Source organism: Heterodontus francisci, chromosome 19, assembly GCF_036365525.1.
Source record: "Heterodontus francisci isolate sHetFra1 chromosome 19, sHetFra1.hap1, whole genome shotgun sequence".
Lineage (NCBI taxonomy): Eukaryota > Metazoa > Chordata > Chondrichthyes > Heterodontiformes > Heterodontidae > Heterodontus > Heterodontus francisci.
The window spans coordinates 68,984,832-68,999,996 of record NC_090389.1 but is presented as its reverse complement, the minus strand read 5'-3'; the positions used below and the strand labels follow the sequence as shown (position 1 = coordinate 68,999,996).

At 40.2% G+C, this 15,165-nt stretch overlaps 1 protein-coding gene across 5 annotated transcripts in view; it reads left to right on the top strand.

Annotated features, from left to right (window-relative positions):
• The window catches only part of LOC137380151 (POC1 centriolar protein homolog A-like), a 149,208-nt gene that overhangs the window by 47,303 nt on the left and 86,740 nt on the right, over positions 1-15,165 (top strand). For all 5 annotated transcript variants that reach the window (XM_068051870.1, XM_068051868.1, XM_068051866.1 and 2 more), the window contains 2 exons: positions 3,329-3,462; positions 13,255-13,323. In XM_068051870.1, the coding sequence (XP_067907971.1) occupies positions 3,329-3,462; positions 13,255-13,323 (203 nt within the window). The remainder of the gene's footprint in view (positions 1-3,328; positions 3,463-13,254; positions 13,324-15,165) is intronic.

Sequence of the window (15,165 nt, the reverse complement as noted above, 5' to 3'; positions counted from 1 at the left end):
GATGGGGATATTTGTGGAGCCTTCTCCTCCAGTTAGTTGTTTAATTGTCCACCACCATTCATGACTGGATGTGGCAGGACTGCAGAGCTTCGATCAGAGCATGTAAATTCATTGTCAATAAAATTGTTACACCTGTTTGTTTGAAAATATGCCCCCAAGTCCATGGGTTACCTTTATTTTGAAGTGCCATTTTAATGTAAGTATGAATATTCAGAAAATGCAAAGGGACAATATCCCTTTTGCTGTACTCTGAAGTTGATGTCAGGATATCTCCCATGTTGCCCCTCTTGTTCTTGCACAGGAAGGAGGGCATGCTGTACTCATAAAGCACCCATTAGTTTTTACATTTACAGCAGAAATATCCCCTCAACTTTTCCAGCTACGTAGAGTGCTTAGCTTTAAAATGCCTTTTTAACCTATTTGATGACCATGCTCGCCTAATGGACCTTTTGACGATAGTTATTTGTGTTCTGTTCTTTTTTTGTTTTGGTGAAGTAAAGACTGACATGGGCTGATGTTGTTGAATAACACTAACTTCATGTATAACTGTTTCAAACATTGTATAGAATGGTCCAGGCAGTTAAATGTTATCTACAGTAGAGTTCTCTTAACTTCCCTTTGTCAAATTGTGATTTTAGATCACAAAATATTTGTTTGGGGCTCATGGCCCATAACAGGTTCAATGGGGGCTCCAGTTTATTGGGGCTTGCTTTCTTGGAAAATTTCAAAAAAAGCATTCTGAGGACATGCTCTTTTCCAGTACATCTCTTACAGATATTGATATTCGCTCCAGAATCTGGATTGTGCTGTCTGTAACTGGTATGATGTGTTAATCTAGCCAGTATTGCAGGCTATAAACCATTGGCGAGTCGAAGAGACTTAGTAGTTGGCAGGAAAAAAGACAGAGGCGCAAGGGGAGAGCCAACTGTGCAACAGCCCCAACAAACAAATTTCTCTGCAGCACCTGTGGAAGAGCCTGTCACTCCAGAATTGGCCTTTATAGCCACTCCAGGCGCTGCTTCACAAACCACTGACCACCTCCAGGCGCGTATCCATTGTCTCTCGAGATAAGGAGGCCCAAAAGAAAAGAAAAAGAAAGAAAACCATTGGAGGGGGGAGGGGGGGTGGGTGCGGGATGTTTGTGGTGGTGGGTGCGATGGTGGTGGCATTGCTTTTTCCTTTGGTTGGAATTAATTGGCCTCCCAGTGCAGCAGTTGTACTGCTGATGAGCAGTCACCAACTTTGTCTGCAGCCCATGTATCAATTGGTACCATGTGATTCCTGAGAAAGCATGCACTGTTTCTCCAAACATAGCTTCCTTGCTACTAATGGGGACTGTTGTCTGCTCAACCAGTACAGATCAAGCTTCAGGCTCACTTACTTAAAAGTTTTTCATTCACTTCCTAAAATGGAATTTTAGAAGAGGTATTTATGTCCCTACCCATGTAACTTCAGACCTCCATTGCTATGCAACCTTTTGTACTGCAACTTATGATTTTGTCTTTAGGATTTACTGAACTTCATTACTGAAAGCTTGGCTAGGTATAAAGGCCACTGACATACTCTGGAAGCCACGGAGAATTGGGACATGCATATGAGAATACTTCAAAATATGGAGGGTGAAACATCAAGGGTAAAGTGTAGAAAAGGACTAAAAATGTAATGGGCTATAATGAGAGAAAAAAGAATGTAGATGAAAAGGAGAGGAAGAAATGTAGAGACACTAAATAAGAGTGGGTGAGAATGATGTATTAACGCCATATTTATACTGTACTGGATTTTGTTTGTAAATCCTGGCAGCTCTGAAGATTACAGCTGAAAGGCATTTTGTAAATCTGCCTTTATATAAAATAAAGGGCAGAATTTTACAGACTCCCGATGTCTAGGGTCATGGCGGGTTGGGGGGAGCAGAAAATGCCTCCGGGAGAGGCCCACCATGGGCCTCAACACCGGGAAGGCCAGGCCCGGCCCGGCTCAGCCCGATTATTGCCAGTAGCAGCAAGACCTCGTGGCGCGCCACCCCCCCCCCCACCACCACTCTGACGGGAGCCAAATTTAAATATGTAAATTAATTTAAATAAAGGGATAAATTACCTGCTCGCTCCCACCGTCTGTCCTGGTGCGATATTGGTGCCGGTGGCCGGCACTCCTGTACCTTCGGATCCCCGAGGTGGAACCCTGGTGGAGATGGGGGAGCAGGTAAGGTTCTCTGTGCGTGAGGGGAGGTGAGCGGGGTCAAAATTATATCATTGGTGTAGGGGATGGTGGGAAGGGTTAGAGTGTAAAGTTTATGTACTTTGGAGGTGGGGGAAGGTCAGGTGGGCATAAGAAGTGTTTTGGCTGGGGGGGGAGAACAGGGCAAGTGATTAATTTTATGGCTTTTGGGGGGGTGGTGAGAGAGGGGCAGTTTAAATGGATTTAAATTTTTTTATTGAAGTTACCTTTATTTAAATTGAATGTTAAGGCTTGGAGCCCTTTAAAAATGGCGTCAGCACCTGCGCAAAGGCAGCTGACTCCATTGCCGGGGACGGACCGCCTGCTCACTCCACGTCATCAGGCTGGGCGGTCCGCCCTGACTATTTAAATGAGCTGCCGCGCTGAATATCACGACGGTTCCGCGATATGTGGTCCGCAAGGGCGGACTGCCATTGTTTTCATCCGCCGCCTATTATGGCAGCGGAAGTATAAATTCCAGCTCAAAGTTTGTGAAATGGAATAGTGGGATACATTCCATGTGTATACCTCCTGGCTGGCAGGAAACTTTGGGTCCAGTCAAGGGCAGACCACTTGACTACCTCATGGACTGATTTAAAACGTGTTTCCATTGGAATAGCTTTGAATTGGAGTAACTTACACACCTTTGTGAAGTGGTATTATTACTATTTTGGCAGTCTCCCCTAATAACCAGACAGTCTGTTCTTTGCAGTGGATTTACTTGTCCTGTTTTCACTACTAGGCCAGTGCTAGTTTATGAAGGATGGAAACTGAAGAAAAAAAATTACCTTTCTTGTAGGATTGTCTTCATTTTCCAAAAGCAGGCATTCACCACACATTAAACACTCACGATGTCATCCCATCATTTCCTTGATGAGGCTGCTTTAAATTTTATTGACCCTTACTTTTGTTTCTCCGGGACTGGGCCAAAATATAATGGTTTTCAGTGGGTGGGGAATTCATTATTCTGTGTGAGGGACAGAAGAATTGGGTGTTGACTGGGGTCTTTAATTCCAAAAAGGTCAGCTTTTCTATTTTAGAAAACTTAGGTGTGTGGGATACTTGCATTCAAAAAATTAAGACCGATAAGTTAGGAAATGTTATTTTCTTACAGTGCACAGTGCTGTGGTAAATTACCTCTCTTTCCATCCAAATGGAAACTATCTCATCACTGCATCTAATGATTCAACACTGAAGATACTTGATTTACTAGAAGGGAAGTTACTCTACACCCTCCATGGTCATCAGGTGAGGTGATTACATCCATATTCTTTGTTTCAGTAGGAATATTTTTATTTTGATAGTGATGGTTCTTTGTATTTTGCATGATGTTACTGTCTAAGATTGGCGACATGCAAAACCAACTAATTTAGAATTGAGGGCCATGGCAAAAAACAAACTCTGGACACAGAAGTGCATATTATAATGAGGGCTTTTCTTAAAGCTACAAGGACAGCAATTCAGATTATTTGTTTCATTTCCTCTGGTTTCTTTTGAATATCATAAAATCTCAACTGGAGCGAAGTCAAGATCTCAATATCTTCATGCCTGCAACCTTTAAGATATCTTTGCGAATGACCCCCTTGCTGCAGACTCTTTTCTGTCACTTCAGAGTAGAGCACCTCGTCCTTACAAAAGGAGAAATTAACCTCGATGTCTTGGATCCAACCATACTGGTCCTTCAATTGTTAGTATTGGATATGAGACTTTAACCTTCCTTGTTAGCCTCTATGTCCTTCACCCAGATATCAGTGAGAGTAAGCTAGCCTTCTGAAGTAGATTAGAGATACTTGACCTAAAAAAAAAAATGTCAGCTTTTGGGTTACACCCTCACCACTATTTCTAACATTGATATGGATACAATCCTGACAGGAGGGTTGTGAATATGTTGTGCAGGTGACTGAAGACCTATGAGTTCTTCAGCCTGACAGCACCCAGGCAAATAAACTTATCCATGATGTTGAAAGGTTTAATTTGCAGGGTTGCACTTTCCTCATCTAACATTTTGTTGCTGTCTAGATGAAGACTAAGTAATCTATTTGTTACAAAATGTGCTTCCAAGCACTGTTCCGTATACAGTATTTGAGCTTTAATAGTGAAGCTAACTTGCAGTTTGTAATATGGATCATCTTTCATTTTTCAAAAATCTGGCTGATAGTTGTATTTATTTTGGAACCCGAGGCAGATTTACTGTCACTATTGGTGGTGAGAATATTTATTTAAACTGTAATCTAAAATTCCTATCTATGTCAGGAAAACCTGATTGTGGGCTTTAACATTCAATGCTACCTTCTGTTAACATATAATTAAATACCCAATTGCCTCCACTCATAAGATGAAGACTCTTTTGCAGAGAGCTGATGTGGACATGACGGGCCAAATAGCCTCCTCTGTGCTGTAACCATTCTAGGACCCTTCTACAGCTGCAACAAAATCCTTGGATTATATGGAGTCTGACAGTTATGGAATAAACTGGGTTTTCTGTTTTCCATTGTGCCTTGTCTTTAATGACTGGACTGACCATTTTGGATATTTTGTTTCAACCTCACAAACGGGAAGGGGGAAACTAATAATAATTTCTATTATTGCAAATCTCTTGTGACATAGCTTGTGTAGTTTTTACTGAAAACATATTAAAGTTAAGCAAGGAACTGGACTAAGATAAACAAAAACAAAATACTGCAGATGCTGGAAATCTAAAATAAAAACAAAAAGTGCTAGAAATAATCAGCACCTGTGGAGAGAGAGAGAGTTAATGGCCCCCAATATCTATTGGGTGGGATTACCAAACTGGAGTGGGTGGAGGCAGAGTTTGGGATTAACTCCACAATGTGCGTTTTTTTTTAAAAAACAGGTTCCCCCATCCAGAAGCCAGCCTGATTGAAAGTCGTAGAGGATCGGTGATCTTGGTGGGGGGTGGGGGGTGGGGATGGTGGTGGTATGGGTGTGGGCTGGGGGGTTTATCGATCGCACAGAGTGGGAAACCGGTTTGCTTGAGGGCGTGCTGGGGAAAGCACTGCTGCTCCTCCAGGAAAAGCACTTGCCTCTTCCATGCAACATTCCTCATTTCCCTTTAGCTGCAGGTTGTCCGAGGCCCGGGAAACCCGGCCAGCCAACGTTAAAGCTGGAATAACGATAAAATCTGAGGTATGCAACTCATTAAAATATTTCACTGAGCGACCCACCTCCTGGGAACAAGTTGATTGCCACTCTTGTCATGTCTCCATTAAAAGCCAGAAGTAGGTGGTTTCAAGGCAGGTTGAGTTTGGGTTTGAGATTTTAAAAATTTTAACATCCAGGCCAACTCAAACCCACCTCTTTTCGGCAGTTAAAATTACTGCTTAAAGTTTCAAGACTTTTCATCAGAAGGGGAATATTTAGATGTCCTAACATGCAACAGTTTTTAAGCGGGTACAGAAGTAGGGAGGAAAGAACAGAAGAGAAGGTCTGTGATAGTGTGGAAGGCAGGAGTGATTTAAATGGCAAAAGTGGGTGGTAATGGGACAAGTAAAGAAACAAAGGATGGGTCTGAAAGAGATAAATGGCAACAGCAGAACCATTGGCCTGGACAAATGATCCAGAGATAGAATTAGCTAGTGAATTTAAATTCAGTTAATTAAATAAAAATCTGGAATAAAAAGCTAGTCTCAGTAATGGTGACCATGGAACTACCAGATTGTTATAAAACCCATCTGGTTCCCTAATGTCCTTTTAAGGAAGGAAATCTGCCTTCCTTACCCGGTCTGGCCTGTCTGTGACTCCAGACCCACAGCAATGTGGATGACTTTTAACCACCCTCTGAAATGGCCTAGCAAGCCACTCGTTTGTATCAAACCACTACGAAAAATAAGAATAAAGGCGGATCGACCACTTAACCTTGATCTTGGCACTGGACACAACAAAGGCCCAGCCAACCCTGCAAAGTCCTCTTCACTAACATCTGGGGACAACCTGACACAGTGCTTTCAGCCAACATCCTAGACTCGTTCATCACCATCTCTGGGTATGTTTTGTCCAATCAGCAGGACAGACCCACTAGAGGTGGCAGCACAGTGGTATACAGTTGGAAGAACAAAGAACAAAGAAAATTACAGCACAGGAACAGGTCCTTCGGCCCTCAAAGCCTGCGCCGATCCAGATCCTCTATCTAAACATGTCGCCTATTTTCAATGGGTCTGTATCTCTTTTCTTCCTGCCCATTCATGTATCTGTCTAGATACATCTTAAAAGACGCCATCGTGTCCGCATCTACCACCTCCGCTGGCAACGCGTTCCAGGCACCCACCACCCTCTGCGTAAAGAACTTTCCACGCATATCCCCCCTAAACTTTTCCCCTTTCACTTTGAACTTGTGTCCTCTAGTAATTGAATCCCCCACTCTGGGAAACATCATGTCTGTGCCGGCCATCAAGCACCTAACTATTCCAGTCCCATTTTCCAGCACTTGGCCCATAGCCTTGTATGCTATGGCGTTTCAAGTGCTCATCTAAATATTTCTTAAATGTTGTGAAAAGTGGTTCAAGGACTGTTGAAAATAATGGAAATATCGAATCATGGGTGGATCTGAAACATGAAGGGTGGAATGTTAATTTGGAATCCATTTGGAATAATTCTGAGCTGGAGACAATTGCTGAGGAAAAAGAGATATGACTACAAAAGCTAGTTTTAGAAGATACCTGGTCAAACCCAAGAAAGCAAAGAAGCTGGACAAAATAAAAGAGACAAACAGAAATCCTGTCAGAGAAGGACAGAACTTCTTAAATGTGGTCATTCCTGGAAGAGAAGTGGCAATGAATTAAACACTAATGTAAAAGCAAAATACAATGGATGCAGCAAATCTAAAATAAAAACAGAAAATGCTGGAAATGCTCAGCAGGTCAGGCAGCCTCAGTGTAGAGAGAAACAGAATTAATGTTCCAGGTCAATTACATTAGTTGGAACTGCAAAACATTAGGGATGTAATAGTCTGTAAGCAAGGAAATGGCAAGGAGAGGAAAGAACATAGGGAAGGTCTGTGATAGGCTCGAAGGCAGGAATGATTAAATGCCAAAAAGATGATGGTGCAAGGTAATAAATAGGTGGTGGTAATATATTATAGCTTTGGATTTGATTTCAGATATTTAGAACTGACTGTAAACTGGAGCTCCTGTTTAGGTCTGCTTCTGACCGGTGAACTCAACCCTTTGGATTTGACCTCAATGAATGTATTGAGCCTTCAGAAGACTGGCAGTGTGGTCTATCACAATATTAACAAAATAATTTGTTTTAGTTTTTTGTTCCAGACCTGTCTATTTATCTATGTTTGATATATATGTCTACCTATATATACTGGCCAGGGAGGAACAAAATTAGCAGCAGACAGCAAATTTTAAAAGTTTGGTTTCTAGTAGTTGCTAATTCCAGATGCCTGGGTTTAAGAAAGGAAATTACTGATTAAATTGGGTGGTTTGCTTAGCTGGTGCTATTTTTTCTCATTGCTGATGTGTAGTTTTCCTGACCTGTCCAGTGAATTAAATACTTCTTGGCTTATCTACCGCAGGATACTTAAACCAATCAGTACAATAGTTAAGGCTAGTTTAACCAACATGATTTTTTGTGCACAATGGTGTGTACTTCTGTACACACTAAGTTTACTGTCTGTGTCATGATTTTTAAATTGTGCTTTTTATTTTAGCACTTTTAATGATAAAACACTATATCAATATTGTATTTGGTCGTCAGGCAGGCCTGGCATCTAGGTTCCCCGCCATCGGTCTGGAACGCTGTTTAAATTTGTATTTGCAGTCAGCAGACTTTGCTCGCAGGTTCCCTGCCAGCAAAGGTATTTAACATTTTAATTGGCCATTAACCTGCTGGTTCCCCACAGGGAGCAGTGTTTGATCCATTACCCGATCTCACCAGGTTTCTGGCCATCAGCTGGGAATAACATGTAAAAAATTTTCTTTGGTGATGCAGTCAGTTACAGCCTGAGTGAGTTAGTCTTGGTCCCATTGTTTATAGTTCTTTTTAGTCCCATTCATGGTGCTTCACAGAAGTAAAGCCATAGAATTTTACAGCACAGAAGGAGGCTATTTGGATCCTTATGTCTGTGCTGGCTCTTTCCTAGAGCAATTCCAAAATTATTCCTACTGCCTTGTCCTGTACATATAATATTGTATCCGTCCTCACTTCAAGTATTTATACACTTTTCCGTTAAAAGATGCCTCAGCAATACAGAATAAAGTAATTTCTCTTAACTCCTCTCGTTGCACTTTTAATGATAATTGGAAATTGGCACTCTCTTGTCATTAACTCTGCAGCCAGAGGAAATAGTATTTTCCAGTTCGTGCTGTTAAAATGTTTGATAATTTCCAATATCCCTGTTAAATTTCTTGGCCTTCTTGGCTCCAGTAGAAATAGTACCAGTATCTCAAATCTCTCCTCATACCTGTAGTTTTACATTTTTTATATCATCTCGAAGAATATAAGCTGCATGCTCCCATAGCTTCAATGTCCTTTTTTTTGTTGAGCCTTGAAGTTCCTTCAGTATCCTCTGAAATATTACCTCATGAATATAACTTTTCTTAAAGTGGAAGCATTGATAAATCAATGTTTAGTGCTGTGATTGTATTTGTCAATTGGAATGGCAGGGAAGATTCCGAAGATTAACTGAGGAACTCGGGACAGAAAGGAAATTTGTACACGTGTTACCCTTTTTAAACATAATTCTAATTTGAAAAGTAAAATGGTGTTATCACCTTTTTTCTTTATTAGGAACAGCTTTTTTTTTAATGAATCTACATTTTTTGGCTAAGTATTCACTGATGTAATAAGCATTATTAAAGAACATATCAGATAAAACAATGTTCAGCAACAAAAGTGGGAAACGTGAAGTATTTCAGAGTCATGTTCTATGTACTTACAGAACAGCTTGTTCTGAGAAATCTGCCAGCTGTATTTATTTGTGTGGGTGAATGTGCCTGTTCCAGACTTGACATATATTTTTGTCTGGCAGCTCACTAGTATTCTGGGAGGGAACTGAGGAAGTAATAGATTAGAAGGGGAAGTGATAGGATTCCAGAAATATGCTTTGACGTAATAAGACCTCTGTTTCAGGCAACTGGTATGTAAGATACCAGCTGATCATTGCTAGCTTACCCAGGGAGCAGGGCCAAGTTTACATTCCTGTATATAATTATAACTTAGATGGTCCTTCCTTTCCAAGGTTGGTGTTAAGTGAGACCTTTTCAGTTTCATGCTGATAGCATTTTACAGCTGCTTTTCTATACATGCGCTTGTTTGAATGAAGATGGTAATGGGTTAATTCAGTGAGAGAAAGCTTAAAGGTTTTCCGTTTGTTTAACAGTTGATCATTTTAATTCTGCTTCAAGCTAACGGCATATAATTTGTTTTATTTCAGTAATTACTAGATGACTTGTATTAGCATAATTATTAATGTACTATGTATATAGTTCAGTAATGGGAATATCCTCTATCAAAGCTCTGTCAGAAGTATGAAAGATCCATAACTTATGAGTGCATTCAGGGCAAGAGAGTTGTTTTTCTGGATGAGTGAAACAATTCTTAGTACTTAGTCACTGGTGAGATGGTCTGTTTATTCTGTTGGTTCACATGGTGGTAGGACATTATGTTTCTTTATATTCATTCTCTAACTATGTGCTACACTGAACAGCAGTTATTTCAGCATGTCTATTCAAAAAAACACACTTGTATGAAATGACTGATCATAAACCATAGACCATTTTAATGTTCAGTCTAAATTAGGAAATATTAAGTCTTATTAATTTATATTTTTCTCTTGCTGTCTTTTCCCTTGACACTCCAAATTGAGTACCTTACCAGTTATTATATAGTTGCAAGGCAAATATTACAATTGCTTAATTCACATGTCACTGCTCAAGTCACATGCCACCATAGAATGGTTACAGTACAGAAGGAGGCCATTTGGCCTGTTGTGTCCATACCAGCTCTCTGCAAAAGCAACTCGGCTAGTCCTACTCTCCTGCCTTTTCCCTGTAGCCCTGCAATTCTTTCTCTTCAGATAATTGTCAAATTCTCTCCTGAAAGCCACGATTGAATCTGCCTCCAGCACATGCTCAGCAGTGCATTCCAGAACTTAACCACTCACTGTAATGTTTTCCTTATGTCGCCATTGCTTCTTTTGCCAATCACCTTAAATCTGTGCCCTCTGGTTCTCAACACCTGCCAATGGGAACAGTTTCTCTCTCTACTCTGCCCAGACACTCATGATTTTGAACACCTCTATCAAATCTTCTCTTCTCAAAGGAAACGGCCCCAGCTTCTCCAGTTATTCATGTAGCTGAATTCTCTCATCCCTGGAACCATTCTTGTGAATCTTTTCTGTGCCCACTCTAATGCCTTCAGATCTTTCCAAAACATTTTACATGGCACATTTGGAGAAAATATTCAGTGAAAAATTGCAATTAGTCACGTCAGGAGTATTTGAAACTGTTGTAAAGTTTAATTGATCAATAAAGAATATAACTATGAACTCAAGTTTTATCATATAATGACTTATAATATTGGTACAGTTCTGATTTTTGCCACCAGGATGTGATCTGCACTGCGATGTCAAATGTAGACCGTGTAATGCTTACATTTGCTTTTCCATTCTAGGTTGCCTAATGGGTATTGCAATTATTCAAGCCCATATTATTTTGTCTTGTGAAAAGTGTTGTGATGTACAAAATGCATAAGGCTGACTTTTCTGGTTTGCGAGTAGGCAATTTTGCCTGCCAGCTGCACATATTGGGAAATTACAGGTGTGTGTCCATGATTTTACATCCATTAATTTTAATGGATGAAATTCTGGTAGCATGACCACATTTCATGATGTGCATCACCAGTGGCATTTACTCAGAAAATTACTTCCTTAGTGTCCATTTTAGTAAGACTTGCAGTTATTTCAGTTATGCTTCACACGAGCAAGATAAGCTGTGCAACTGGGAAAATTGGGAAGACTGTTTTTAGTTTGAGATTTCTCAGTTGGCAGCCATGTTATCTATCTTTATTATATTGTTAAGTGCCCTGATATTAGCTCTTTTTTTGCTACAGTCAACAGTACAAGTTGTTCAGTATGCAAGAAAGTTAATCATAGAAAAAGTTCACAAAGATTTGTTCATGTGTTTCTATTCAAAATTTAGAGCTTGTTAAAGTTTTTTTTTTGTAGTTATGTAGATAATCTAGACTGTTACATTTCCAGGGCAAGATACAGAAGCAGTTTTGTAAATGAAGATTTGCATTGTAGGTCGTGCACACACACGTGTGATTGGTCATGAAAGATGTATTTGATTCAATCTTCAACCACAGCTAAGTTCTAAAAAGCAGTTAAAATGTATTCTACTGGGACAGTAATTGATGGCATATTCTAATCAGAGTAACCCCAATAAAGGCAGCATTTATCAATTTTTTTATGTACATGTTTTGGAACCTATTTGCAACCCATTTTCTGAAAATAGTAATTCTGTCTTGAAGTTTGCTTTAAAAACATGAGTACTTGATGAACAGTTCCTCCTCAATTTGTAAATGGGCACTTGAAAAATTTCAGAAGAGCTGAAAGCTATTGTCCCAGAATAAAATACAAATCTATGAAAAAGTAGTGATATGTTGAAGTAGAGGAAATAGTTATTGTTTACAGTGATACCAAATTTAAAAACTCAATGTGCTAGTTCCAGAAGTTAAAAACAGTATTGTCCCTTTAAAAGGGTATGCAATGGGATCGATCTTTCTCTTCTGTTTTAATCGGGAGCAATTAATGCTGGTGCTCCTGAAGACACGCCATGACCCCAACCACTTCAGTTTCTGATCTTTCTGTTGAAGTTCGCTATAGTGAAGCAGACACACACCTGGAGTACTCTTGGGTGCAACAGAATAACCCAGAGGAAGTCCAGATACTGCCTGGATCCTAAAGGAAGCAACATGGGGCAGGGATATTGGAAGTTCCAGGGAAAAGAAATTGCAGGATAATTTATGGGAGGAGGATTTTTATCTTGCAAATGTTTGAGGATGAGTAGTACATTTCAAATCCACTTGTGCATGCTGAAAGTTCTAAGTTCCCTGTTGGTGGTCTTCATTTTTTTGTGAAGGTGCTGTCCCTTGTGAATGTATTCGTGTTGCTGTGCCATTGCTATGATGGCAGCAGGAGCCCTAGTGCCTCAGTCGTATGTCTAAGAGGGAGTTGGTAAGAGGGCAGTTCCATGATGTTGAGCAGTAGGTGAAGAACCAGAGAAAGTGAGTGTGAAGAGTGATTGTGAAGTAAATGGTGGAGGGTTGACTCTGAGGCTATTTGTTCAATTTAAGACTGCATGGAGCAGTTGTGTGGGCAAGTGAGGAGGGATTTTTGCTTCTTGGTAGGGAAACCAATGTTTGTGGCTCAGGGGAGGGCCAGAGAATTTCTTTAGCAGTTGTCGAGGACTTGAGGTTGTTCCTGTTTTGCCTCATTTACCTCCAAATAAAGCATAGTGCAGAACACTGCTTGGGGTGGCGTAGTGCTGAATTTAGACTCCATCACTGTAAAAAAAAAATTAACAACATTTTGTAAAGTTATTGAAGGAACAAAACCATTTTTTATTCTAAACATCAATATCAGCCTGTCCTTTAAGGATAGAACCTAAACAGCAGATTATGAGGCAAAAGTGCTGGATTTTTATGGGGCAGTTTGCCTCTGATCTGCACCTTGTGCAATTAGAGAAATCTGTGTGTAAAGCTTTCTGACATTGAATTGTACACATTTACATTGCTTCACCTTCTTTGAATATAGTAAGGTCTGGATACCCATTTTGTAAGTATGAGTGAAATGTTATTTGGGAGCAGAATAAGAACAGAGGATTAGGTTTCATTTTCAAGCTCTATTTAGGAGCAAGGTAGAGGAAGGTCGACCATTATGTAAGCCATTTTAGCATTATATGTTTACTACCTGAACACATTGGTGTCTATAGGGCACTCAGATTTACTCTGGATGTTTTCCTAAACACAGTATGGATAAAAAATAATACTCAATTCCTTGTTTTCTTTTTAAAGGGTCCAGCTACTTGTGTAGTTTTTTCTAGTGCTGGGGACTTCTTTGCTTCCGGTGGCTCAGATGAACAGGTGGGTGTCGATTGCATCTGTTCTTTGTCTGATTGTGGTTGAGATTCTTATATAAAATGACCTAATGATTATTTTGTATTTAAGATGCAGTTTTGCTTTATATCTTTTAAAGGATTTTGAACACCTCTATCGAATCTCCTTTCAACCTTCTGTTCCCTTTAAGGAGAACAGCCGCAGCTTCTCCATTCTATCCACATAACTGAAGTCTCTCATCCCCAAAAACCATTCTTGTAAATCTTTCTGTACCCTCTCAAATGCCTTCACACCCTTCCTGAAGTGTAATGCCCAGAATTCGACACAATGTTCCAGTTGAGGCTGAACCAGTGTTTTATAAAGATTCACTGCAATTTCTATGCTTTTGTACTGACTGTCACCTTCAACGATTTGTGCACATATACCCCCAGGTACCTCTGCTCCTGCACTCCCTTTAGAATTGTAGCCTTTATGTTGCCTTTCCTTGTTTTTCCTACCAGAATGTATCACATCGCGCGTCTCTGCATTACATTTCTTCAGCCATATGTCTGCCCATTCCACCAGCCTGTATATGTCCTCTTGAAATCTATCATTATCCTCCTCACAACACTTCCAAGTTTTGTGCCATATGCAAATTTTGAAATTGTGCCCTGCATACCCAAGTCTAGGTCATTAATATTATCAAGGAAAGCAGTGGTTCTAATACTGACCCATGGGGAACCCCACTATATACTTCCTCCAGCCCAATAAACAACTGTTCACTGGTACACTTTGTTTCCTGTCACACAGCCAACTTTGTATACATGCTGGCATCCCTTTTATTCTGTGAACTTCAGCTTTGCTGTTATGTGGCACTTTATCAAATGCCTTTTGGAAGTCCAAGTACACCATATCAACTGCATTACCTTCATCTACTCTCTCTGTTACCTCATCGAATTAGTTAAACATGATTTCCCCTTGACAAATCTGTGCTGACTCTCCTTAATTAATCCACCCTTGAAGAAGTGATTGTTAATTTAGTCCCGGCTTATTGTCTGTTTTAAAAAAAAAAGTTTTCCCACCATCGAGGTTAAACTGACTGGCCTGTAGTTGCTGGGTTGATCCTTACACCCTTTCTTGAACAAGGGTGTTATATTTGCAATTCTCCAGTTCTCTGGTACCACCCTTGTATCTAAGGAGGATTGGTAGATAATGACCAGTGCCTCTTCAATTTCCCCTCTTACTTCCCTCAGTATCCTGTGGTGCATCTGATCAGCTCTTGGTGACTTAAATAATTTAAGTATAGACAGCCTTTCTAATACCTCCTCCTTAACAATATTTAGCCCATCCAGCGTCTTAACTACCTCCCCTTTCATTAAGAATTTTGTAGCATCTTTGTCCTTGCGAAAGTACTCATTTAGTACTTCAACCATGCCCTCTGTCTCCATGCTTAAATTCCCCTTTTTGGTCCCTAATCAGCCCTACTCTTCATTCTACCACCCTTTTGCTATTTATATGCCAATAGAAGACTTTTGGATTCCTTTTTATGTTGGCTGCCAGACTCTTCTCATACTTTCTTTGCTGCTCTTAGTTCTTTTCTCACTTCTCTGAACTTTCTATATTCAACCTGGTTCTCACTTGTATTATCAACCTGACCCCTGTCAGCTCCCTTTTTCTGCTTAATCTTATTCTATCTCTTGCGTCATCCAGGGAGCTCTGACTTTGTTTGTCTAACTTCGTCCCTCTTGGAAAAGTACCTCAACTGTACATGAACTATCTCCTTTTTAAAGGCAGCCCATTGTTCAATTATAGTTTTGCTTGCCAATCTTTGATTCCAGTTTAATGGGCCAGATACCTTCTCACCCCATTGAAATTGGCCCTTCCCCAATT